Raw genomic sequence first — 27,931 nt, 5'->3', positions numbered from 1 at the left:
TAGTGAAAGGTGTTTAACACATGTATGAGCAGATGTCAAACGAGACGTATAATTTTCCCCTGACCACATGAAGTCTCGATATTAGGGTGGTATAGCTCACTGAAACGAGATGATTTGAATGTTGATTGTAAACTCATCCGCTGAAGGGCACTGAAGATGCGTAATGTGTGAAGAAACCAAGTGTAATTTCCTGCCTCAAAACATTCTCATGAGGTGCCATCATCTGGTTGTTCAGGCCACAGACATAAACATCAAAATTCAGAAGTTTGGGAATCCCACAATCTACAATTATGGAGGTGAAAAATTCCCTAACAGATAGCAATCCAATCAATATCAATCCAAAGGTACTTGATTCTTCACCACCAGATCTCACCATATAATTGAAGCATTCATTTTTGCCTTTGTTGTAGCTATAAAACGTCTAATTAAGCCATATTGAAATATAGTAGGAAAATCAATAGGTCTCTGCCAATTAGATACACATGTCAATCTATGTGTGAAAAATAGGCAAAACAAAGTTAACTCAGAGTAGAGAGGAAGTGAGGAGGTGGAACCAAAAAAAAAAAAAAAAAAGCCAAAAAACTCAAAAAAACATCTGGACCTCATTTCTACCCGGGGGAGAGAGAAGCTAAAATACCACCATAAAAGTGGCTTTTTGATCCTGAACATTTTCATCGAGTGGAGAAAACGTATTTTTGACGACCGTCTGCAATTATGTTTTTGTAATACATTTATTTTCGTTAACAGGCAAATTAGGGGTGTAAAAATCATTACCCAGGACAGGCGTCCTATATGCTCTTCCACGCTAAGTTGTTGAGCGCGTGCGAGTACGCGCGCGCGCACGTCTCTCTCTCTGTGTGTGTGTGTGTGTGTATTACGTCTCCGCGCACAGATCGCGAGGCTGTTGTTCTGGCGACCAGCTCGTGGAATTAACAATTTTTTTTAATTAAACGGAAAATACAGCAGTTACGGACGCGTCCCAGAGACGTCAACGCAAACTCAGAGTATTTTTCTGGCTTTTTTGACGTTTATCTTAACCATGGCTGTACTAATGATTAGATTATCTGAAGAAATGACTCCGCAAAAGTTTTGACTTTTATTAAATCATTTGCATTGTTGGGGCTCTCCCAGACGGACTCTTGAAGACTCGATCAAGCGATTAGGAATTACGGAATTTCATGTAAACTTTGTAAATGAAGATTAAAAACATCGGCACGCGCTTCTTCTCTCTGCCGGACATCGCACATGGGGTGAGTGTAACTTACTGCACTGTAACCAACCATATCGCTCTGTATATAGGCTAGTCAAATGCTCCTTGGGGTTTCAATAGCTTTATGTCTTCATTCATTTTGGTACCAGTGCGATAGACCTGTATTTTAATGTAGTTAATGAGCACCACCCCTATGCAAATGTTTAAGACAGATGTGTGAGCCCTTCTCGGAATTCACTCTTTAACAGTAAATTGTGATGTTTTTAATTTGTCAACACTGACACGTTTCTATCACTATCACCATCACCATCTCGCATGCACTGATCAGAGAATGAAATCCCGAGATAGTCTTATCAAAGCTTTCGACACATGCATATTCCACTAGTGTCAGTTGAAATGTAGTGTGACATGCACCAGTGTTTTGCATAATTCACGAGAAAGTAAACCGTAAATGTTTAATCACAGATGTAATGTGTAACATGCATGCGGTTAAACATTGACCCGCATCATCCAGACCTGCTGGACATCATGTGTATTCCAGCAGCTCTTCATTTGTCAACAGGGACGGGCTCTTGCTGGGCTCATTGCACGCAAGGAGCTTTGCGATATTTGTAGCCGTTGCAAAACCCGCCGTGGGGATTCGTCCATCCGTCACCGAAAGGATGGCATTGTTCTTGAAGGTCGTATTAATAAGACAAAAGACTCTTTTATGGCATTATGCTGCTGGACTGAATTCTCCGAGTCTAGTGTTTGTTTCTTAAAGGGATAGTCCTCCCTAAAATGACAATTCTGTCATCGTTTACTCTTTCTGTTTTGAAACGCAAAAAAATAAATGTTTTAGGGGATTTTTTACTCAAAACACAAGATATATTGTTGTCTGACAGGAATTTAAAGGGATAGCTTACCCCAAAATGCAGATTTCGTCATAATTTACTCATCCTCATGTCGTTGTAAACTTGTATGATTTCCTTTCTTCTGTGAAACACAAATCTTGTGGCACTTTCATTGTTTTTTTTTGTTTTGTTTTTCTCCATGTAATGAGAAAAAAAAACTGGTTCTTGATAACACCTGGTTCTTGATAACAGTTTTCATTTTCAAAGTTTGTTGGAAGTCTTTGTTTGATTTCAACATCATTCATGCTTACACACGTACACAAATAGTTGCAAGACATACAAAAATCAGTTGCGTTTTTATGAAGCTTGATAGTACAAATCAGTGCCTTAGATGTAGGTTTTTGTTGTTCCATGGAAGAACCAAAAAGCATTCAGATTTTGACCAACTTAACCAAATTTTCAATTTTGGGTAAGGCTATCCCTTTAAGGTTTTTTTTGTTGGTGTTGACAGTTTTATTATGAAACTTGACAATTGTACAGATGTAGGTCAGCTCTATTGTACAGATTTTTGTTTCCCCTGGAATCCAAGGCTGAAGCCATTGCGCTGGTTTCTGAATTTAGGTCATAGTATGGAAATGCACCCGTCCCTTAAGTCCAGAATAATCATTCACTAACAACACCTCTCTGAGATACTGACTCAGAATCACAACTGTACATTCTCTCCAGGACAAGAAAAGGGGATGGGGTCGAGATGTTTTTGTAATCCGCTTTTGTGGTACACAATGCCTCCCTCTACAAGATAAGCTGATATGTGAGAGGAAACGCTGATTATCACATTGAGAGTTGTCCATCTATCATTCTCTAGTGTGAGTGTGAAATGTGTGCTAGGTTACGGTATTCTTCTAAAAGCTTTAAATGGAATGATTGCATTATCTTGTCTGTTCTGGGACTTCATGCAGAGTGCTTGCAGATGCGCATGGGGATTTCTGCATGCTTTTTAAACTGCTTAGATGGAAACAGCATTACTAAAGTGGGAAAATTACGATGAGCAGGAATATCAGGTGTTGGATCTGTTTGATGGTTGTGGAGATTCTTGTCTGGGGTCTTGTGTTGAGGTGGCAGCTTTTCATCACGCTGCGATCCGATCTGTAGACGGAGCTGATATGGGCAGCATGTAGTCTGCGTTGGCATCATGTGATGCTAGGGCTGGGCGATATGGATTTTTTTTTTATCACGATATGTTTTTCCATATTGATCGATCTCGATTCTTATCACGATATGTAGTTTTTGCAGATGCTGCCAGTGTAAGGGACATCCTGAAGCTTGAAGAAACAAGATATTCACTGAAACTTTAGAATAAAGTTTAATAACATAAAAAATTAAACAATATGCCTTTCAATAATGAGCACAAAATATTTTTGTTAAGGTCTTCATGCAGCCAAAGGATTCACATTACACTCCCACATTTATGAATCTTTCTATTGGTCAAGAGAGCAGCGTATTTGGAGGTATTGAAAAATACAAAAATAAAAGGTTGTGCACATCATTTGTAATTGCAAACATGAGTCATCTCCCTTTATACAATAATACAAACTTTTACTTATTGAAACATTGTATATAAACTAACAGCTGTGACAACTATCACATCAAATTGCTTTGGCTGGACAGTGAACATCTCAAGTAGCCTACAAAAAGAGTAAACATGGCCCTGGCACAAATACTACCTGTAAGATTAAGGTAGATCTCTAGAATTGTTTTATAAGTAGAATGAAATCTGAGCCAAAATTGCACAAATATGTAAACATAGTAAACCAAGGGCTGGGCGATATATCGCATGACATTGTTAGGCACATCTCGTCAGTAAAGCCGGTTCCTTGATTAGTAGTAAATCGCCATCACCTGCTTTCAGATGGAGCAGCATTTACAACACAGAGACGTAGTTAACTGACAAGCTGAGCCATATCGCATTAATTATCACGGATCGGGATCGCCTGTGATAATTAATGCTATATGGCTCAGCTTGTCAGTTGTCTGCCATATCCAAACCACGCGTCCACACAATTGACGTCGTGTTACCTTTTTTTTCAACAATGTCTTCGGTCTCGAGTTATGTAGTGATGTCGCCTTCACATTCGGCATTATTTTCGCTGTCCTCAACTTCAGTTTCGCTCATTTTTTTATCCTTTTTACAACTTTTTTCCCTCTCTCTCAGTCTCCTTCTGTTTACTGTAGCCACTGTGCTCGCTGAGAAGTGGGCGTGCCCTGCCGGCAGATACGGCAGCCGGCAGATACTGTTGCGCTTAGTTTTTCATGTGATATCGAATAATACGTCCCAAGCATATTATCGAAATCGTTCAGAATATTATCGCGATCCCGTATCGAGATCGAATTATCGCCCAGCCCTATGTGATGCCATGCTTCATTAAACCAGAACAAAACCAGCCACGCTGTCTCAGCTGACCACCACCGGCGTTCTTCACTCTCAGTCCATGTCTACGTGAGAGAGACTTCAGCTGTGGTCTTAATTTAATACATTACCCACTGTGACTCTATCACCTGGTCCACATGGTCACTCCAGACTTTTATTGTATTTTCTGTTCTTTGCATTTAAACCCCATGACAATTCTGTCATCATTTACTGGGGACAAACTTGAAGTTTGTTTGCTGGCAGCGTAAACTGTTATCAAATTAGCCTAAATATGTTTAAGAGACAGGCATTCCAATTCCAAGGAAGTCTCCTGAGCTTTCCAAAGAGTTTTGCGTGCCTGGATTTAGCGTAGGCATAACTATGACTCACCATGCAACTCAGAATTTTCTCCAAGTATTCACTTTCAAAGTTTCATGATGAAGCAAAGGCTTTGTCTTCAGAAATGAGTGGTACTATTCGTTATGATGGCGTCGCACAGGTTGGCTGTCTGATTGTTACTTGCTGGCACTTTCTCCTGAATTCCCTGACCTTCATTTCAACTCTGTCCCATAAACACATGTTTCAGAATGAGGTTCGTTCCCCATGACTTGGCTCTGCATGCCCACAGGTCGCATATGTGCATGCAGACGTCAGTGAGGAGGGATTGTGCATGAGAGGCGAAGTTAAATAAAAAAAAGTGAATAAATAAACGGAAATCTAAGCAAACGGAAAGATAAATAAATGTTGCAGGCGGTGGTGGGAACTGGAAGTGTGGGATTTTTGGGCTTGGTCACATGAGGGGTTACGGGTGGGGCCATGTCACTGTGTGGGCGGAGCGATTCCTCAAGGACTTTTAGCATTTTGGCAACAGGCGCAGAGCACTTGCAGAACGTCCTGAGAGAACCTTCTCCGTGAATCCCTCAAGCCAGGCAGAGCATTTAAAACAGGTCCACCCAAAAATGAAATCACATAACTGCTCATGTCCATCTCTCTTTTCCCATGTTAGTCTGGACTAACATTTAAAAGCAGTTATTAATACTGCGGCGAATTCAAACGCTTGTAGTAACTATGTAGTAACGCTTCTATGTAGTAACCTGTTCTGACCTCACGAGAAGCGTTGTTTCGTGAAATGGAAGCTCTTATCGCAGTCTGGAGCCCTCCCATATAATGGAAGTAAATGAGGACTGGGGAAAAAGTAGCACTATAAAAGTAGTCTAAACGATTTTAAGTCGGTGAACTTGAGAATTCGTAAATTCATGAATGAAACATTTGGGATTTGTGAACCGAATCATTGAAAACACTTCAAATAAGCGATTAGTTCACAAAACGGTGCATGTAGAGCTTGACCGTTTTCATTCACTTTCAATATTTTGAAAAGAGTGGCTAGGATAATTACCTAAAAATTAAACTTCAATGTTCTCTGTTTGAAACAAAATGCGGTTAAGACAATCAATTTTGGGTGTACTCCTTTAAGAACAAAAGACATTTTGTACAGGAAGGTGTTATGGAAGACGATCATCTTTGATGAACCAATATGTTTTGTTGTTCAGGAACTGTTGGCGCTCAGGGATCAATGCATTGTCTGGTCAACCAGTTCAGCATTTTTTCCAATAATGCTAATCAATATCTTTGGTGATATTAATAGAGACTGGGGTTTCCAGTGCTCTAGGGCTTGCACTATATATATTATTAGGCACTATATTATAAGGCAGCATGCCATCTTGCCTCAGCCGAAAAACACTTTTTCTGGGTGTGGCAGCTGGAACAAAATAAACGCCTTCTGTTTTGGAGGCTGCTGCTGAGCAAGTTACAACTCACAGCCGGCAATATTGAGCTTGCAGTATTTGTGCCAAGAATTGGGAGTGTCGCTGTAATGACTTGCCTTTGCTTGGGCTGCTAACCTTCTCCAATGCACACACCCAATCACTTTCTTACACACAAAGACTTTCTTACTCTATGTATGTACAAACAGTAGCATGCATATTTAGTGTTAAGACAATCACAAACACAATCCCATAAATTTATGTTGTATACATCACAGTTACTTAGCCCAATCTGTCTGTCTCACACAGACACATGCACACAAGGCTCAGGGGAAGCTCTCTAAATATTTACTTAGCAGCGTTTCACTTTGTCCATTTTAGGACAGTTTTGGAGCCATGGAAGAACTTCTAAAGGTCTCGCTTTCTATTCATGTCTAGCATCTGTGCAAAATGACTATTTATGAGTTTATTTTGCAAAACATCGCCTAACTGATATAAATCTGCCATATACAGTAGAACGGCAAATCTGGCTTAACACTGATGCAGGTGTACACAGATCTTAGCTTCAGAAAAGCAACACAAAGGTGAAGTTTGGGCAATATAGCTTAATGTCTAATATGTTTCCGTTGTTCTTAACTTGTGGGTCATAAAATCAGGTCACAAATTAGTTACTGAAAGTGTTTGCTAATGCAAAAAAAAAACAAAAAACTAGTTGTATAATTGTGGGTAGTTGGAATAGCAAAATAAACAGCAATTTTTAGAAGATGAGACGATAAAAAAAATCAATGATGTCAAAGGCTGTGTATCCAATCAAACTTTACTGCATTAAAAAAAATAGTATGACCTTTGCTAGAATGAATACTGGTTAACTTGTAACAAGGACAAACATGTTTGTGTCAACCACAATGCGCAATGAATAACTGGCTTCTGAGAGCATGAAATAATTAAAATTCATGAGACATTTATGTAATGTTCATTTTGCACATTGATGAGCTTATGCATGTTAATATTAATACATTTTAATGTATGTTTGATTTTAAAGAAATAGTACACCCAAATGTCATGATTTATACACCCTCATGGCGTTTCAAACCTGTATAACTTACTTTCTTCTGAGAAGGACAAAAGAAGGTATTTTGAAAAAAAGAAGAGGAAAAAAACAGCAAAAGGAAAAAAAAAAACCATAGCAAAATATCTTTTGTGTTTCACAAAAGAAACAGTCGTACAGGTTTGGAAAGAGATGAGGGTGAGTAAATGATGATAGAATTTTCATTGCAAGCTTTTTAGTACATTTTTGTATTGTGTAAATTGAATATTTTGGTACGGTGTTGCTGAATGTAAAACCACTTTGTGTGCTGAATGATGTTGCAGCTTTCAAAAGTAAAGAAACCTCGCAACGGCATAGTTTCCTCTGTAAATCTGGCACTCTCTCGTGCTATGATAATGTTAACCGTTTTACTGGCCACGAAGAGGTTTGGAGATCGTTTTTGTGTTAGTGAGCCGTAAAACATTTCTGAACGATTTGTGGCTTGAAGTACTCCATAAAGTGGTGGATATGTAGTGATGTGGTCACAGTGTGGTTTTCAAGCGTCTACCGGGCATCAGTGCGTCCAACTGCATTAAGTTTCCAGCAGGTACTGAAAGAGATAATGCCAGACCCGCACACCCTCCCCCTCGTGATAGACAGCGTATTGTTACCCTGACTGCTTTTGTTTGTGCACCTGGAAGAAGCCCACCGAGGAAGCCCTGTTGGAATGAAGAGCCGGATTGCTCGCTAGAGCTCGGCAGATTAAACTGTGGAGGGGGGGCTTTGTCCATCAAACCTGTTCTTTCAGTTGTGGCATCTGTGATAGGATCAGGCCCATCCTCATGCTAACGCAAAGTCATGAATGTCCATGAGTGGCAGAAAGACATGGATCCTGCCCACATGGGGGCTTTTAGCATGAGAATAGCCTGGCTCTTTGCTCTCTGGTGGGACGATACTGCTGTTACTTATTTGTTTTTTTGCAATCATTTGTTGAAACAGATCTTGCACAACTTCATCTTGTCTTTTAACTGAAACTAAATGAAACTGTTGACATTCTTGCATAACTTGGCGGTTTAACGTTTAGACTAAAAGATGGATGATTTCAGACATTTTCTGCTGGGGAAAAATGTTCTCACTTCTCTTAAACAGCCACATAAATCGTTGATATTGTGTAATCGGCTGGTCTGGTCTCCCTTGACGATGAGAAGTCTCTTCACGAAATGTCTTCTGAAGTGACCCGTGGCGAACGCACGGGTCACTGATAGACTTATGTGTGGTGATACAAATCAAAACACAAATGAGCAGACATGCCAAAGCCTGGCCCCTGAAACTCAATATTACAGAAAAAACATACGTCAGACAATGTTGTATATTAGATTTAAGGCTTGCTGTGCCAGTAATACAGTTAAAGGCCCACATGATATGATTTCTGACTTCCCCCTGTAACATATCCAGCACTAATAAGCCTGTTGAATTTGATCTGCTTTGGATCGATATCTAAACCACACCCTATGGGAAATGAAATGACAAAGGGCATTATGCATCAGTTGTTTTTGAGGGCACTAGTGGCAGTCCAGACTCACTATAGGCGCCCTAAGCAAGAAAAGACACAACCAAAGGTATGTAAAAAAAAAAAAAAGCAACTAATAACTAATGCAAATGCAAGATGTTGCAGAGCGTTTCTAGCTTTTTGATGCCATGGAAAGACCAGCAAATATGATAATCCCTGCTGCTTAAAATTTAAAGACAGCTGTATGTATAAAGGCCATCATACTCTGTAAAACAGTAAGCATGATATTATAAAGACAACATGCTGTTTGCATGTTTGGTGTTTTTTTAGCATGAAGGTTTATTGGGGGGCTGGACAGTGCATAGAAAAGAGGAGCTTTGACATTTTGTTCCACAAAAATGGTGGGTAAATGCATGGTGGAGTAGATGGTAGATGGGACTTCTGCCGGATTTCTCCTGCTTTTTAACCTATGATAATCATGCAACTTTATTTTAGATAATATAATATATAATATAAATGTGTAAATTTTATCATTATTTTATGTAGTAGTATATTTAATATCTCATCATTTATATTAATATATATTATATAATTGAATAGAAAATCATAGTTTTTTGAAGTGTTGCATTCAAAATCTTGGTTCAAAATCAAAGACGGATATGCTCTTTTGGTTTGAATGATGCTTCTGATAAAGTGCAGATGAGTCTTTTACTATACTAGGGCGTTATGAGAGACAGGAGGGGAAGTAAAACTTTCATTTTTACCATGCCAGACACTGCGCGTGTCTGTGAGGAAATCTAGTCTTTATTGTCCCAAATGGACATGTAATATGTCAGGAGGGTCTGGGAAAAATGGAAGATCATTGTGCATTTTTGAGACATAGCCAATTCTTGTGTTTATCGTCATTTAATACAAAGAATATTTGAATCTTAACACACCCACAAACACAAATATGGAGTATTCCTTAGTGCATCTCTTATAGCATGGGCACTTTTTTAACATGTCCACTTTCAAGTCTCCCCCATTCTGTTTCTTATCCCATCTGTCATTGTTGGATGAAAGGTACCAGACCATAATACAGCTTCGTATCACAAAAGGCAATCAAGACTGCTTTGTTCGTCGTTGTGGGTGCCTGTTTCCTTTGTGGAGTCTCCCCCTCTTTAATTCACAGCAACAACCCCCAAACCCTCGACTGTCCCATGACACAACTGACGCATATGAGAAACACATGCGGGTCACATTTGCACAATGGTACAGTGTTGTCATGAAGATCTGGCAGTGTTTCGTCTCCCGTGAACATGAGCACACACACGGGACACACACATCCCATGATAAAGCAGAAGAATATGAGCATGGGTGGGGTTTGCATTATGGGGGAACAGGAGCAGGGCTCTAGAACAAAGCAAGTGCAATTTCTGTTCTAGGACCTTTCATTAAAAGACACTTCCTATGTGGAGAGACAACAGCAGAAAAGTGTGAGAAAAGCTGTGCGTGTGAAACTTGATCTTCTGTGGTTTAGATTTAACTCACAGATTGTCACGTTTATAACAGGGATGTGCTGCAGAGTTAGAATTATCAGTGCTCTTAGTTTGACAGTTCTGTCGTTATTCAATTTATGGTTGACATTTGATAATTGATAATTCAGCAAACATTAGTTATTATTTAGTCCATTATGTGGCCTTCCTTTGCCCTGCTGATGTGTGGACTTCTCATCCTTGACGTCGAAGGTCTAGACATGCCTAAACCAGCAATAGGTTCTTTGGTAGATTAAATAATGAAGTAAGATTGCATTAGCTCTTGATCTAATGAGCAGTAGAGACGGCGTGACCATGGCTGTGGTTCTAAATTAATCCTTTCTGATGTTTTTAATCACCCTCTTGTGGGCCGTTCCTTTGATCTATAGTAGACATTAAACCGTAGGGGGTTGGGGGGGGGGGAGAGTCCGTCAAGAATCTGAATCAGAAGTGAAGAGCCTGTGGCTGACATGAATTGATAAGAGTGAACCTTGTAAGTAGCTAGGCTACCTCAACACACTTCAACATCCTCACCACACCACCAAAAACTATATATATATATATATATATATATATATATATATATATATATATATATATATATATATACAGTTTGGGGTCAATAAGATTTAAAAAAAAAGTTACATTTATTTTGCAAGAATGCATTAAATTTATTAAAAGTTACAGTAAAGACATTTAGCTATAATGTTGCAAAAGATTTTAAATATTAAACAAGTATATAATAAATGTTTCTTGAGCTGCAATCATCATATTAGAATGATTTCTGAAGGATCATGTGACACTGAAGACTGGAGTAATGATGCTGATAATTCAGCTTTGCATCACCAGAATAAATTACAATTTTAAAATATATTCAAATAGAAAAACCATTATAATAAATTGTAATAATATTTCACAAAATATATATAACAATATACATAGTCCAGCACTGCCCCAATGTCCAGAATGTGAGGCAGAAGGGTTTCTCCACTCCACTGTTTCTTTTTACACAGCTCTTCGTTTCCTGTCGTCTTTCTTTCACCCACATGCTAAGAAACGCTTCGGCAAATAAACAGAGATGACAAATGTAAACCATGAGCTATGAGTTCTAATGGGCTTTTGTTTATATATGCCACCCCCTGAATCACTATAGCAGAACACCGTGTCTCCGTGTGACACCCCGCCACTGCCTCCTAGCCACGGAAGTGTGCCTGGGCTTTATATAGTCAAAACCAAGGCTTAATTAGTGGAATTAATTGAGAGAAGTAAAGATAAGTAGATTGTTATCAGGTTGTTCTTCATTGAAATGAGGGAGTAATTAATTGTGCATACTACTCATCCAAGTATCCCAATTCTGTTGCTTTTACTTAGGAAGATTAGCGATGATATTAAACTTAAGTGTAACTATGAAAATGAATGATACCATGAATTATGCAGCTTATTGAGGAGAAGTGGGGAGTTAGCTAAGCGATCAGATGATTTTTTTGCCTAGTGGATTATAAAATGGACGAAAGAAAATAGACTTAAAGGGATAGTTCACTTTGAAATAAAATTTTGGTATGTTTTAGCTTACCTCAAGGGCATCCAAGATGTAGGTGTCTTTGTTTCCGCAGTAGTTTCAATTTTGATATTTTTAAGTCAAACCGTTCTTGTCGGTCAGTCATATAATGCAGGTCTATGGTCACTGTCTCAAAGAGCATGCACAGAGAAGTCCAAATTAAACAATTCCCCATCGTAAGTACACGTTGATAGCCTAAGACACGAAACGAGCGGTTTGTGTGAGAAAACTAACAGTATATCGGCAACAACAATAGATGCACAAGCGCTTGTGTGAGCGAGTTAAAAGGATCCCACAATTTTCACACCATCTAATGGAGTATACTTGAAAATGCAATGTGGTTGGCAGTACACATACACAAAGCATTTACTTTAAAACTGAAGTAAATATGGGCCAACACATCTATATAGACCAGAGCATCCAACACACTCTCATGAAAGGGTGAAATTGTAAGATATTGTACCAATTGGCTTATATGAATGATTATGATTTTTATACTTTTTTTTTACCCTTAAAAAAGAGATACCATTAAATAGCTTGTTTAGGGATTGGGTAATGGACTTTATGGTCAGGGCATACATTTTCTTACGATTTCTCCATCTAGTACGAATTATTATGACATGAGACTTGGATATTTTTTGACTTGGGGCCAGTTAACTTGAAAAAAGGTAAACTTTAACTAGCAAACAAACTAGAAACGTACCTCAGCTACCGCATAACTACCCACATCACCTCTGCATTGTGAATGCACACACACTCACATTTTTTTCTGAAAACCAAAAATGTACTCAAATTATCTTCTGTTAAAATAAAAGTGGCTCTTGTCTATCACGTTGACCGGTGATGCTGATGCAAGACGTTATCTTAAGTCTGGCTTGTATTATTACACAATCCCTTTTCTAGTGTGCTTGGTTTTATTTGGTATTTTGCTTGCTTAAGCAACTTAAGTATGTTCTGTTTTTTTTTGCTATGCTTTTTCATAAAATGTCTGTGAAGTTCCTCTCAAGAGTTTGTGTACGTGAGATATGGCAGACTATATCAAATCACCCGTATCTGCTCCATTACAAAGCACTGCACTTGGGAGCTGTTCAAAGATTTTTTTTGGCACTTTCCTAATGACTCTTAAGTGTGTATTGCATAAGACGTTAGCATCCTATCTGTGGTTTAATCTCAATGTTGTTTTTTCCCTAGCATGACACCATAGCTTCTGCTTCTCGACATAACTATTGATGAACAGGGGTGAAGTCTTGAGACATAGCCTAATAGCTTTGTGTACATGTATCTATCTATACTGAAGTGTTGTGTCTGTATGTTTGCTTGATGAGAAACAGATAATCATTTGTTGTTTTATTCTGCTTTGTTTGAGATCTGCCCTCTAGCTTCTGTATTATCTAAATGCCTGGTGCTCATCCACGTCCTGGAGATAAGAGTGGAAATCATTTCAAGGGAGGCTGTTGTCTGCTGCTGAGGACAGATATTTTGTGCTTTAGTGTATTCAGATGAGTCAGAAGAGGAAAATCTCTCCAGATAGAGGATGGACTCCCTAAAACTTTCCCAACACTTGCTCATGCACAAATCTTGAACTTTTTTTTTTCATTATTCTTATTCTACTAGGTGGTCAGGGTTCTCCCTAAATTTCAGGAGGGGAACAAAAAAAAAGTGAAAAAAATATATTCATTTAAAAAAATGTCATTGCTCAGTCTGTTTTCTAAAGGCTGGTCAGAAACCAGTTGATTAATCATAATTCTTGTACCCTCTTGATGTCTTTTTTTAACAGAAATTTGCCTGTTTTCATTTTCACACTCCTAGAACTGTAGATTCTTGCTTACAATGTATCATATCTCTGTAAAAAAAATATCATATATCATATATCAGATCATATTATATCATAACTTTAAGACTCATTCTGTGATGTAACAGACTGGCCTCAAAAGCAAAAGCATAGATGTTAGTTATGACATAATGCATGTTTTATGTCATAACTAACATCTATGCTTTGGCTTTTGAGGCCAGTCTGTTACATCGCAGTCTGTCTGTCAGCAGTGTAGGAGTACTGCCTCGGTTTCCAGAACTCTGACGCTTTCTAGGAATGTTGCCGTTTTCCGCACGGCCGATCGATGCATGGTTATGATGGAGAGACGCTCTATGGAACAGTTAGAGGCGGCCCCAGGCTTTGTTACAGAGCGGCAGCATCGGTGCGCTAGGATGTTCGGCGTGCATTGGTGTTAAGGCTTGCTTCCGCTTGCCCACATGCTTCTTGATTCGTGAGAAAAAGGCTACATGAAGCGTCAGATTCAGCTTGGCTAGATGCAGTGGTATTATTGTAGGACAGCATGCTATCTGAAGACATTAAAATTTTGTGGTTTTCTCTGATATAAGTGTATATCACCCACAGCCTTTGTTCTACCAAAAACAATGCACTACAGACACATTTGTGTGGCTTATAAAGGAACGTTCTTGCAAATGCAAGTCAGGTTACCACATTACATATGTTTTTTTTTACTTGGGCCACAGTTTATAACACTCCAACATGCATTGACAGCTGTGCAATTACATGTTGACATGTACGTACATTTCTGTGCACTACAGTTCAAACGTTTAGGGGTCAGTAAGATTTTAAAGACATTAAAGATAGTAAAAACAGTTTAGAATGTCACAAAAGATGTCCATTTCAAATAAATGTTACTCTTTTAAACTTTCTATTCATCAAGAATCCTGAAAAAAGTGTATCACGGTTTCCACAAAAATATGAAGCAGCTCAACCAACATAATTTTAACATTGATGATAATAAGAAATGTTTCTTGTGCAGCAAATCAGCATATTAGAATATTTTTTGAAGGATCATGTGACTTTTTTTTTTTTTTTCATTCTACTAGGTGGTCAGGGTTCTCCCTAAATTTCAGGAAGGGGGAAAAAAGTGTGAAAAATATATTCATTTAAAAATGACATGTTCAGGCTGTTTTTTAAAGGCTGGTCAGAAACCAGTTGATTACTAATCATAATTATTTTACCCTCTTCATGTCTTTTTTTTATAGAAATTTGCCTGTTTTCATTTTCGCCCTCCTAGAACTGTAGATTCTTGCTTACAATGTATCATATCTCTGTAAAAAAAATATATTGTGAAAAATGGTATACAATACATTTTTTTCTCTAAATGCTTGCTTTTAATAGTACTGTAAAATTAATGGTGTAACACTGAAGACTGGAGTGATGATGCTGAAAATTCAGCTTTGATGACAGGAATAAATTGAATAAAAAAAATATTACAATAAAAAAACGGTTATTTTAAATTATTTTCTCACAATTATTTTTACTGTATTTTTACGTTTAAAAAAAACGTACCAACCCCAAACTTTTGAACATTAGTATACCTGTTTTAAACAAACTAAGAATTATTTTCGGTGGTAATCAGCAGCATGCCAAAGACACTGCCAATAGAGATTGACTTGAATTTAACCTGTAACATTCCTTTCAGATGAAATTTCTTAAACACTGCATTTTTTTTGTTGTATACACAATTAAATATCCAGTATCGATTAATATGTATTCAAACGTAACCAATATCGGTAATTAAAAAAACTTGAATTTCAGCAAATAACCAATATGGTACCAATTATTTTGTGCATCACTAGTTCTAAAAATATCACAGAATTTTTCAAAAATCACAAAATAACGATTATATGAGTAGCCTATATTATGGATTATAGCACGCTTGGGATGTAAGGATATTTTTACACCGGTATATAAACTTGTGACATAACTGGTATTACTGATATTTTGAACGCATACTGGAATTTGTGCTCTCGCATGCTCTCTTTATATAATTTGCGGGCATCAGGGAGCCGCTATCTATCAACAGGGTATTGAAATCGCTTTTGAATGTGCGCATGAATGTGCGAATTCGCAATCACGCCTACTCTGTGCATTAGGGGTGTCCATGGTTAACCGATTAACCGTTAAAAATTGCTTAACCGAGTGAAACATTTTGCTCGGTTAAGTGGCGTCAATGGCGTGCATTGAATTTAGTTGTAATACATTTTTGCACCACCAGAGACTGCTAGACCAGTTTTCTAATATGAAGAGAGCAAAGAAAGCGCGCGTCCGAGAGTGAAGGCTGTGCGCGAGACAAGAAACAAACATAGTATCCGCGCCACTGATCGCAGCCAGAGCCCGTCTACGGGAGAGCCTTGGCACTTCCTATTAGCCCCATTGTATCGATCTTGGTTGCAGTTCCATTTGAGTTCCACTGGAGGTGATCGCGGGCGAGTGCAGACTGAATGGGAGTCTATGGGGCTAGACGGCTAAATGTGTCTCTTTCACCCGATTGCCGTTGAGAAATCTCAGATTTTATTGTAGGTTTTGCAAGTTCAACATTGGTTATAGGGCGAAAGTTGAATGAACGAGTACTTATGTCCTTTCGATTTCTTACAGGTTGAGTTGTTGTTGCCCATAACACGCTAGCATTCTGCTAATGACGTCAGCATTCTGACGTCATTGACATTTTAAAAGACTTTTTAAACCAAATAAGAGACTCTAAAAAATCTAACACCCAGCAATGTGTAATTTCTTTGCATCTCCTTTCGAATACAACATTCAAATTACTAGACAAAAAATTATATCCTGAGAAAAGTGGATTTTGAGGGTTTTTCGCCATAGACCTCCATTCATTCTGCACTCGCCTGCGAGCGCCCCCGCATGGACAGAGACGTGTTACTGCAGCCACTCCAGAAACCGGTGTTGTGCCGAATTTCGACCCCCTGCCAAATTATTACCCCCCTCGTTGAAGTCAGTACCTGATTGCCTAATCCTCCTAACCCCACCCCTAATCCTAACCCCTATTATAATGTTACAAAAGATTCTATTTCAGATGCTGTTCTTTTGAACTGTCCATTCATAAAAGAATCCTGAAATAAAAACGGTTTTCAACAGTGAAAATAATCATAAATGTTTCTTGAGCATCAAATCCTCATAAAATACTGATTTGTGAATACAGCTTTCCTGACGATATTCCTATACAACCTCAAACTTGTCTCGTACAGCTCAGGAAATTCCGACACCACAGTACTAGACGTTCATCCATTTTGATTTCCGTGCTTGTTTGGATCCCCCGATTCTATTGGCCGCGCTGGTAATCGTCACAGAGCGCAGCGGCAAAAGTTGAACTATTTTTAACTATTATTAACCGCTAAGGGCCTCTGTTAACGGTTAATGGTTAAGGAAAAACTTGAAAACGTGCAGCCCTACTGTGCATATAGGGAGTGCATATGGTACTGACCGCACATTTTACAAGATAAGATATTTGTCAGTGATGCTCATGATCTGCAGCGACTCTATGGAGCAGAGCAGACGCTCTCAGTTTATAATTGTAGCATCCATTGTCCAACTGAATGTTTTTTATTTCTATAAAAAAGCAAAACGACAGTGGGGTTGGTGCCACGGTGGGCATTTAATGTAATTGGTTTATGGCCACACCCTACTGCAGCAAGCCTGTAGCATGCTTGACATTCTGTGTTAACCAATCTGAATCCTCAACCAGGACTATTTGTTTCATAAACTGGCATGTATACTTTTAAAACATATTTTTCCAGTCGCCGAAGTACATGTCCGACCTGGGTCATTAGCATGGTGGAATGAGAGTGTGTTGAATAGAGCTTTGTGGTCTTGGGACTCTCTGTGTTCTATCACCTTCGCTGCATTGACTGGCTTTGAATCATAACTCTTTTGGCTTAGCGAAACAGATGGAATTTTCCTCCCCCATTCCCTCCCCACCCGTCTGTAAGTGCTCTGCTTCACCCTTTTACATCTGATTTTATGGAACCAGCTTGCAAATCAATACTATTATGTATGACGTAATTGTACAGCTCTCCAGGGCAAGGTATTATCAGTTTAATGATCATGTGCTATGAACTGATTGCATTTTGATATTACTTGTTTTGCAGTCCCTCTACAATGCATTAATCTGAAAGAACATTTTTCCGTGTACAGTGTGCGTAAGTGTGATGTTCTGGTAAAGGTTTCCTCCTGCCCTTTAACACGTTTGTAGGATTTGCAGTTGAATGCTTTTTTTTGCATCAACCTGATGTAAAAATTCCCCAAGAATAAGCTCTAAGTGCATTTGTGGTGGAGGTGAAAAAATGCGGTCATGTGGATGGTGATACTTATCACGATTGGGACAGGATGTAGTATCAGTAGCATGTCGGTGCCTGAAGCTCTTTATAGAGCACATCAACAACATTAGCGCATAAAGAGAACTTTGCTCATCTTTTTACTGCAGACTGCAAGGCTGACACTCAAGCTGGACTAGCATAGGTGGCATAAAGTAGGGATGGGCATTGTTCAAAAAATATTGCATTCAAATATTTGGACTCAAAAAATGTAATTTTCGCATTTTAGTTTATTTAAATGACGTTTAACAAGAAATCTTTTTTTTTATTATTCAGCAAGTTTTTGTCACCATTTCTGAACAAGCTTAGGCAATATACTGTACCCAACAAGCTTACGTTATATCTTTAAGGTATTATTTTAGTTTAAACAGTATGTGTAAACAAGAAATATAAAGAACAAAAGCATTTAAGCTCAAGCAGCACGAATGGGGAAAAAATGCTAATAAAGTGTTTATATTGCTTCATATGTTCATGTTGAGAAAAACAATAATATCCACATGCTCGGGTGAGAACGCGCCGTGCTGAAAGGCGTTGCAGGGACACAAGTAACGTGTGATATGCGTAGTTTCTAACAGCACTTAGTGTTTTCTGTTCTTATACCTCTCTCCCTCAACGAAACTTAAAGGAAGCGCATGTTTCGCGGTCTTTTCTCGGCTCATTCTGGGTTTTTTAACTTACGTGATGGCAAACATGAGAACCAGCCATAACAAGCTGAAGTGAAACATCTGCCAGTTAGATGTTTTGTTTTTTCCAACTGTGTGTGGTTGCTGACGGTTTGTGCAAGCTGCAAAGATGTAAGATCTCTCTAGAGAAAGAGGCAACTGGTGTCCAACTGATGCTAGGCAACAGGTGCGTTGTGGGAAACACGGTTGCATAGACGCCACTAACTAATTGGGGCTTATCAGGTATTGCTGGGAAGTACAAACAACACCTGGAGCCTTTGTAGACTTGCCATGGGGATCATGTGGGCGGAGGTCTGCCCGAGTCTGGGGTCATCAGTTCAGGTTTCACTGACTGTGGAACGAGAGATGGTGATCATATGGTTGCCTTGTTCTGAACTGTAACAGTGACCTTTATGATGACTCAGTTCTGATTTCTACAACAAAGGTTTCTCGAAGTTATATCCGTCTGTCGCACATTTGACACAAAACGAGCGGCTTGTTGCCGTGCCTCAGCTCATTTCCTGCCGCACGTATTACACCTGTAAGAATCCGAATAAACTTCCTCTGCTCTGCTTTTGCGTCTCTCACTTCCACTGAACCTTTCCCACATTAACTGTCTAGCTCTCCACCAGTCAGCTATCAAGTTTGAACAGGATGTTAGTCTTCTGACACCACAAACACTTCCTGTGGCCTTATAACAGCATGGTTGTGTACAGGAAGACTGCTCTTCTTAGCCAGCTGGACTGAGGAGTCCTGCTACTGGCGATGCATTCACAGTTTTGTCTGTGTGCCCTATATATGAACGTCTTGTTTATATTTCAGTATGATGAATATGGTTTTCTGTAGAGGAAGAGACAAAGGATTTATTTCAGACAGGACGATCTGGCGTCCCTTCCAGTCTGCAGTTGCAGGACAGGGCGGGGATACTTGTAAAGTGGGGCAGGCCGGAGACAGCACTGCCGACAAACCAGCCCATCAGGTTTCACAAGCTGACAAATCCCATGATGAAAGTTGGCAAGGTCTCCAAGGTAACGCCGAGGACCAGAGTGCATGTGAGCGGGAGCTTGCAGACGACACAGTGAAATTACAAGCATAAGTTGTCAGTAGCGAAACTACCTACTTAAACTTGTTCTGAGAGTGAAATTTCAGTGGGTAGACATAGAGCTGTTTTGAAAATGCATCCTTCAGTTTCTGAGAAGGCAGCTTACACATTTTGATGGGTAATTGAAGTTTTGGTCGGATGCTATAAGCTGTTGATTGTTTACTGAAAATAGTTTGAATTGTAGAGCTTGCATTTGGTAGTTGATGCATGGTGTAATTTTGGAGCACAGTGTGCCTTTGGAGAGTATCAAGTGAAACATAACCTGGACAAGGAGACCATTGTTCTTCGCTGCTGCTCAAGGAAATGGCCTTGCTGGATATTATTGGCATTTGGCAGCAGGTTTGTGGCACTGTCTGTGCAGCTGTACCTTATTGTGTGTTTGTAGGTGACTGAGACACGTTTCCTGGTATGTTTACATAAGTCCGCATCTGTGAATCTGTATGTGAGGGGTTTTGAACTGTGTGCAGCGAACAGAGATGTTGAAGTGAGGTGTGTGCGTCACACAGATGTCTTAGATTCCTGCCTTTGTCTCCAGATGCCATTCCACATGGTTGCATAGTCTCTACAGTGACTCTGGCCTGACGGGGGATTTGCGTCTTTCAGTGTTGAGGCTTTGGCAGCTTTGCTCTGGCTGTGCTGATGATGTGTCTTGAGCAGTGAAGAACAGCTATGTTTGAGCCCACTTGTGAGTGAGTGGTGTAGTCTTTTGTAACCACTGGCCTCGAGATATTCTAGCCAAATATCTTGGTTCGTCTACTATATTTAATCACAAAAGTATGCAAGTATACACCAAAGCACATCCCATTGTATTCAGACTTCACTCTAAGGACTATGGGATGTACTTATTGGGGTCTATTGTCATTTGTGACCGTAGATGGCAGACAGGAAATTAGAGATCTGGACATGATACAAAACCGGGTTTCAAATGAGCATGTGTGCCTAACCACTAGGCCACAGCTCAAAGACACCTTGTGGCTAAATACTTTATCTCCTGGAGATCTCTTGTTTGCCCTTCTGAATAGAAACAAAAGGCCTGTTTGCATGTGATTTGACACCTTAATTTCTCTCATGTTTTTAATGTAAATGTAATATTTAAATCTGCAGTTTAAAGTCACAATGAAATAAAAGTAATTTCCCGTATTGTGACATACATAAGAGTGAAATGGATTATCAAAAAAACAAAAACAATGTAGGTCATGCACTTGGTTCTATCCATAGTTTGTTGATTGGATGGAGGCAGATCTGAATGCGAGCTTGCAATTAATAGCAAGAAAGGGACCAGGTTTAAGTGAGAAATCTGTTTTCACCAGAAGATGGAGTTAGGATATTAAAAAATTGTTTGATTAAAAATTAAAACATGAAACATATGTTTAGAAGAATTGTTCATAGTAAGATCGTTAAGATACATTTAGAAAACAGGAATTTTTTTTTTTTATTCAAATCTATCTATAGTTGAATATCAATACTGCTTGGACAAATGATCTGCAGGCGTGTAGAACCATTCTGAAAAGTGGGAAAACACATGGATATTACATTTTCCACAACTTCTTGGCTATAAAGTTGTTCCAGTCTTGATGGCATTAGAGTTGCACGTTACTTGCCACATTATAAAAGGCACTGGGCAAGCTAACTGTTTGACAAACTATTTAAATTTCAGAACTACGCAATTTTAGCAGCTAGCCAAAAGCTGATTGGGGTTACTGTCCAGCCTAAAATCTAAAATACTGTAATTATGTGTAATAATGTGACTGCATGTCTGAGGCCAGGGCAGATGCAGGTAATCACACTTGTTTGCTCACATTCTCTGTCTCTGACATAGAGCCTTGTTACTCAAATCTGTGCATTAGTTTTTATGCATTCAGCAGTCCGTCATCAATTACTAAAAATTCTAGAATGTCAATCTCAGCATTTCCCCTATGCATATAGTCATCAGCAGTTGAAAGGGGGTTTTAGATTAGGGGAAAGTTTATAGCCTTTGTGGCCTTGTGGAATGACACTCTAGTCATTTGTGTTGGAGATCTTGGTGATTCTTGTAAAATGTGATCATTTAGATGACAAGTTGATGGTTTCTGTGACGTTGTTTTACACATCTTTTGAGGTTACAATACGTAGTCTGAGAGCATGAAGACTAAGCATCCAGTCCTACATACAGTGCAGTTATGTGTAGGTGTAGAAGACTGTCTGTCACCTGCACTTTTATCTTAGTTCATGGGGCAAGAACAGATTGTAGCTGAAGGACAGTTCTGGCATGGCGCCTTTACTCAGTAGGGAAATTCCAGAACACTACTTGAGAGCTATTTTTGGTTTCCAACATGTGTCTGATCAGTGCAGGACCACTGCTTGATCCTTAGATAAAGCCTAGTGCACTCTACGAGGATGAAGCTTGTTAGTGAGCAATTGTAGCTACAGTCAAATGGGTTCTTGAATGTTTTATGTATTCTGGGATGTGTGTGTGAGCACACCAAAACAAGTGATTCCAACTTCACTGTGTTGTTCCAAACACAAAAATCATAGCTCCCCTCCTTATCTTTTTCATTCACTTCCTTTCCTGCTCACTCGCGTAAGATGTTTAACGTGAGTTTGGGCATTGAGCTGTATGTGTGTGCAGCACAGACTGATCCCATAAAAGTGATGTATAGTGTGATGATCTTGATGATGAAATCGGAACACAAGTGATCACAGGAGATTTGAAACCTTTATAATACCAGGTGGAAATGGTAATGCAGCTAGGCTGACGACTTCTGAAACGGATCACTGAAAACACATCTTTATACCAGGGGGAAACAGGACCTAATGTGCACAGGCTGACCAGATTTCACCTTAAGGTTTAAGTAAGACAAGACTTTGCATAGCATTATGTGAAGCATATCATTAGAGCTGACATTAAAATGGGTTTGAAAGATTTTTACCTGCAACAAAAGTGCAAAAAAAACAACAACTCTTCCTCATCTTCCATTGTTTGGACAGACAAGTAATCCCACCTAAATTTGTTAATGTTGCCCACTCAAACAGATGAGGTGCAGAAATGAATTTTTTTTTTATTATTTGGTCCGTTTTTTTAACATTTGGCCTGCCAGTAATTGTTCTTTTTTGTATTTGTTTCCAGGTGACAACGAAGAGCTTCCTGGGCCGCTGAGACGTGACTTGGGGCTGGGCGTCTTGTTTCCTGTGGCCCTGCTGGCCCAGACAAGCTCAGACAACCTGCCCTCTGAATGACTACTGGCCGTCCGGTTGCAAGGCTTTGCCAAGCTGTCACCATGAGCAAATACTCCCAGTACTTCAACAAGACCGTCATACAGGTCCACTATCGATTTGCCAAGCATATGAACGATGCGGATTTTGAAGACCGCAAAGATAGTACACAAAGCCTGGACACCCTGAAAATTTTATTTGTCATTATCTGCAGTATCATCATCTTGGAAAACCTCCTGGTGCTTATTGCCGTGTTTCGCAACAAGAAGTTCCACTCGGCCATGTTCTTCTTCATCGGAAACCTGGCGTTCTCTGACTTACTGGCTGGCTCTGCTTATATCGTCAACATCTTTCTGTCAGGCCCTATGACATTTCAATTGAAGCCTGTCCAGTGGTTCATACGAGAGGGGACAGCTTTCATCGCCCTGTCCGCCTCAGTTTTCAGCCTGCTGGCTATCGCTATAGAGCGCTACATTGCCATCACCAAGGTCAAGGTTTACGGCTCCAACAAAACTTGCCGCATGTTCCTTCTGATCGGAGCGTGCTGGGTGATGTCCATCCTTCTGGGAGGTCTTCCTATTTTCGGCTGGAACTGTATTAACAACCTGGACGATTGCTCCACTGTCCTGCCTCTCAACACCCGATACTACGTCCTGTTTGTCGTCACCATATTTACCATCATCTTGCTGTCCATTGTGATCCTTTACGTTCGCATCTACCTTATTGTGCGCACCAGCCAACTAGAGGCCACCAATTCTCCAGCTTACGCTCTCCTGAAGACCGTCACGATCGTGCTGGGCGTCTTCATCATTTGTTGGCTGCCTGCCTTCACTATCCTTCTCTTGGACACTTCCTGTACGATCCAGCAATGCCCTATCCTCAATAAAGCTGACATCTTCTTCAGCGTTGCCACGCTGAATTCTGCGTTGAACCCGTTGATCTACACGTTGCGGAGTAAGGACATGAGGAAGGAGTTCCTCAGGGTTTTGTGCTGCTGGGGGCTGTTCTACTGCGGCAGACCTCCTCACCGCTGCATGGTGCCACTCAAGAGCTCGAGCTCAATGGAGCACTGCACCAACAAACACGAACATCAGTCGACTCCCATCATGCAGGACTGCACTACCTGTGTCTGATTTCGGCTCCACAGTTCCCATGTGCTTAAAGATGAGGGGAGACTCCATCTGGGAGGCAAGGCACAGAAGACAGAAGCGTTCAGAGACCTCATGGATGAAATGAGAATCACAATCAACGTCTTTGGACTCTTGCATTCAGAACAGATATCACAGGTGTGGTACTGGACTCCCTTGTGCCCTTTGTTACTTCTGTCCTCGCAAAGGTTTCTGACCATCACAGAATAAGACCATCACATATTTGACAGTTTCAGGCAAATTAAAGAAAGCCAAATTCAAATGGGAATATGTATTTTAGCTCTTTGACAGAACATGAAAAAACCAAAATGTAAAATATTGCACTTTGTAGACTTCTAGGCAGTTTGGGATTGTCTATTTCTCTTATGCTGACTAACCTACCAGAAGTCAAATACAAGATGTATCCTATCCACAAGTTCGACTGCCACTGTCATGGTTCAGAGATATGAGAGGACATGTAAGGATTGACAATGCACTGAGAGGAATATGAGATGGAATGTAAGGATCGACAATGCACTCCACATGAGCCAAACCACCACGCATGCTTGCAAACCCTTTCCCCTATGTATTTACCGAATTACTTGATATACATAACACCCTTTGATTACCGACAAGAAAAGTATTCCGCTTCATTGTATTGCATGAAAGTCTAACCTGTGTAAAAAATAATATGTATGGCAAACCTATGTACAATTGTCAATGTTACTCCTATTTGTCCATCTAAACTCACTGTCCCTTTCTGTTTTTTTGTGTGTTTTTTTACATTCCTAATTTTTCTTAAGAGGAAAGCACACTCGGTAAATGATTACTGAAATCCTGAAATGAGTTTCTCACAGCAGCCGGTTTAAATTCTAGATCTGTTGGCATGACGATGTTGTTGCGTCGCTGCGGCAGCGTGTGCTTCGTTTTGTGCCCTCTTGACTTATGGAACTGAATAGAATAATGAAGTGTTACAGGCGAACATTTTCGCTGATCGACAGTATTAATGAACTTCATTGTTCTCCTGTTGATTATTGAGCTTGCAGCAACAAGAAGACTCACACACTGTGAAGTATTAACAACATTTAAAGTTAATTGAAATTGATAGGCCATTGACGGGACAAATTGAGTATGACTTTCTCTCTTTTGAAGGCATATTCATTCTGAAATATGGAGGATGTTAGGTGTCACCCTGTCTTTTAATGGATCACAAGTCTTCAGAAGAAAATTTAAACTTCCTGCAACCACGGGAAGTCTGGTGTTTTCTTATGCTTCCTCCTGTTGTTATTATTAATGTTTACTTATTGGTGTCATACGTTAATGTCATTAGCCCAACACTTTCACTCATACAATCATACCCATTAACTGTTTGATCCCAACATGTTTTAGTTTCCTCTGTTGATCGGTTTAGTTCAGCAGAGGAAAGCACTTTGGCAGCTCTTCCAATGCCGGTCTAATGTATTTTGGGTTTTTCTTTCTTTTTTTAATGCATGAAGAGTTTAAGCCTGTGTGAGCATCACTATCACTCCGTTCAATGTAAAACATTGCCTACCCTGTGGAACAATGCTAGTTTTTTTATGATAAATATATTAATGTATGTATGTATGTATGTATGTATCTATGTACAGAATGTATGTAATGTGTATACGTGTAGAATGTCTTGTGTGCAATAGCCTTGTGTTTAGTAGCAAGCTACCTGTGCTAAATCGGTACAATCCCAAACACTAATGTAGGTACATACACATTAGTTCATTCCTTTTTTAAATAAAAAAAATGTAAAAAGTCATTGCTTGATTGTCATTCTCTAATTAATATTTTTTAAGGGTGTTCTTGAAAATTATTATTGCTTATTGATTGATATCTAGATTGATTGACTGCGTCATGATTGCATTTATGCATTTAGCATATGCTTTAAAGGGATAGTTCACACAAAAAAGTAGGTTGGTAACCAGACGGTTGATGATATCGATTGACTTTCATAGTAGGAAAAAAAATACTATGGAAATCAATGGCTATGTCAACTGTCTGGTTACCAAACTACTTTAAAATACATTTTTTTTTTCAACAGAAGAAAGAAACTTATACAGTTTTGGAACAACGTGAGGGTGAGTAAATGATGACAGAAGTTTCATTTTTGGGTGAACTGTCCCTTTAAGTGTAACTTCTGAGTTGGTTGTTGTGTGCGTGACAGAAATGATTAATGCCACTACGCAATTTGCTTTGAATTTCTGTCTTAGAGCTTATCCCACATACAGAAATCTAAAGAGACAATAAAAAAAGGAAACTAAATGTTAGCATGCACGAACATGGTTAAGGGCAGACTCGCTATGACATGAATCTATTTGCTAACAACATTGCCCAACTGCTGGCCTTGATTTCTGACAGTCCAATAAGTGCCAGTTCCAAGGTTTTGTGGGAGTGCAGATGTTTAGCCGAAGGGTTTTGTAGGAAAAAGGGAGTATGACGAGATCAATGGGAATGGCATTATGGGTAAGGGGTTGCTGGGACGGCATGACCATAAGCTGGGGCTACTCTTAGCTAAAAAAAAAAAAAAAAAAAAAAAAAAAAAATAGATTGTGAACCCTGACTTAGTGGGCTTAAAGATAGTCTGGCCTGGTTGTTGTCAAACATCCAGAATTCCTGAGTGGGAACAGCAACCCACCCTGGGAGACAACACAGCTGGGAATATGGCCAAGAGTTAGCCGGAAGTGACGCCAGTCATGGTTAAACAGCTGCAAACATATAGAGTTGTTCTCAGTAAATTCTGTGTGATTTATGTTCATTCTCTACTCCCACTCCACGCCGCATATGTGAAACACGTTTATTCTGACAAGACATGCATCCAGATACAACCGCTGTACAAAAGTGCCACCTTGTGGTCAGACAAAGAAACGAGTCTAACTCATTATGTCATTGTACTGGCCTATTGTGCCATCTGTAGGATAAACGAAGATTGCATGATTATGTGGGCTGATCAAACTATGAATGATGTCAGATTGTTGTGGTTGGCAGTGTGGTGACAGGAGTAGGTTACTACCATAGACAGTATAAGTTACTACTCAGACTAATGTAAAATAAAATAATCTAAAAAAAAAAAAAATACAACTTTTAAAAAAACTAACTTTTCAATTTTTATTTCTTTATTATTACATATATGTTATGACCATAAAAAATATGAATTCGTGAAAATCAGTGCATCTGTGTGATTATCTTTTCTTTTGAATAGTTCAATATAAACATGAATATATTACAATAACAAATCTGAAAACTGAAAATGCAACCTGCAGGAAATGCTGCTGCTGTTGAATTTCTTTAACATTAGTTTCATGTTGATTTTAGGGTGCTTTTATTTCACAGGACTCTGTCTGCATTTATTCATGTTTATTTATACGTTTATCTGTTTGCTTGAAGATCCTTTGTTTTCTTTATTAAATATTTGAACATTGTGATAAATGAATGCTACAAATAAACTTGACTGAAATAGATCAATCGGATCGGTCGGCTCGGTTTCAGATTTCTATTCGGTCATTGGCAGTTAAATATTTACATCGGAAGAGTGTACATCGGTTCTTTGCAGCGAATTTGTTGCACCCCTGAGCGAGGCAAAACGTGGTACATCCTGTATCGGTTGAATATTCGGAAGCCGTACAAGGGATGCATATAAAAATAATCCTTGAAAACAACGTACGGTTTGATATTCCTTCACTCTTAAAGTATACATTTCATAATAATACTTTACTTTTCATACACTCACAAGAACGTGCCTGAATCATTTAAAACCAAAATAGAAACGCACAACTTATGTGACACTGTTGACCCCCGTGCTTTGAATAAGAGTGGTAGCGTCCAACTCGCGTTTCC

At 39.3% G+C, this 27,931-nt stretch overlaps 1 protein-coding gene across 2 annotated transcripts; it reads left to right on the top strand.

The window, feature by feature from the left end:
* Nucleotides 1-628: 628 nt before the first annotated feature.
* On the top strand, nt 629-25,832 carry s1pr2 (sphingosine-1-phosphate receptor 2). 2 transcript variants are annotated; one of them, XM_081365888.1, is made up of 2 exons: nt 629-1,250; nt 22,858-25,832. In XM_081365888.1, exon 2 carries the CDS (start codon nt 22,964-22,966, stop codon nt 24,074-24,076), a length of 1,113 nt encoding a protein of 370 aa, XP_081222014.1. In that variant the 5' UTR covers nt 629-1,250; nt 22,858-22,963; the 3' UTR covers nt 24,077-25,832. The 2 variants fall into 2 exon arrangements, with proteins under 2 accessions (XP_081222014.1, XP_081222015.1); XM_081365889.1 differs by lacking the exon at nt 629-1,250 and adding an exon at nt 1,777-1,890.
* Nucleotides 25,833-27,931: the final 2,099 nt, after the last annotated feature.

This window comes from Scardinius erythrophthalmus (assembly GCF_964197995.2).
Source record: "Scardinius erythrophthalmus genome assembly, chromosome: 1".
NCBI classification, from domain to species: domain Eukaryota; kingdom Metazoa; phylum Chordata; class Actinopteri; order Cypriniformes; family Leuciscidae; genus Scardinius; species Scardinius erythrophthalmus.
The sequence above is the reverse complement of the archived record's forward strand: the minus strand, read 5'-3'. Positions and strand labels throughout refer to the sequence as shown.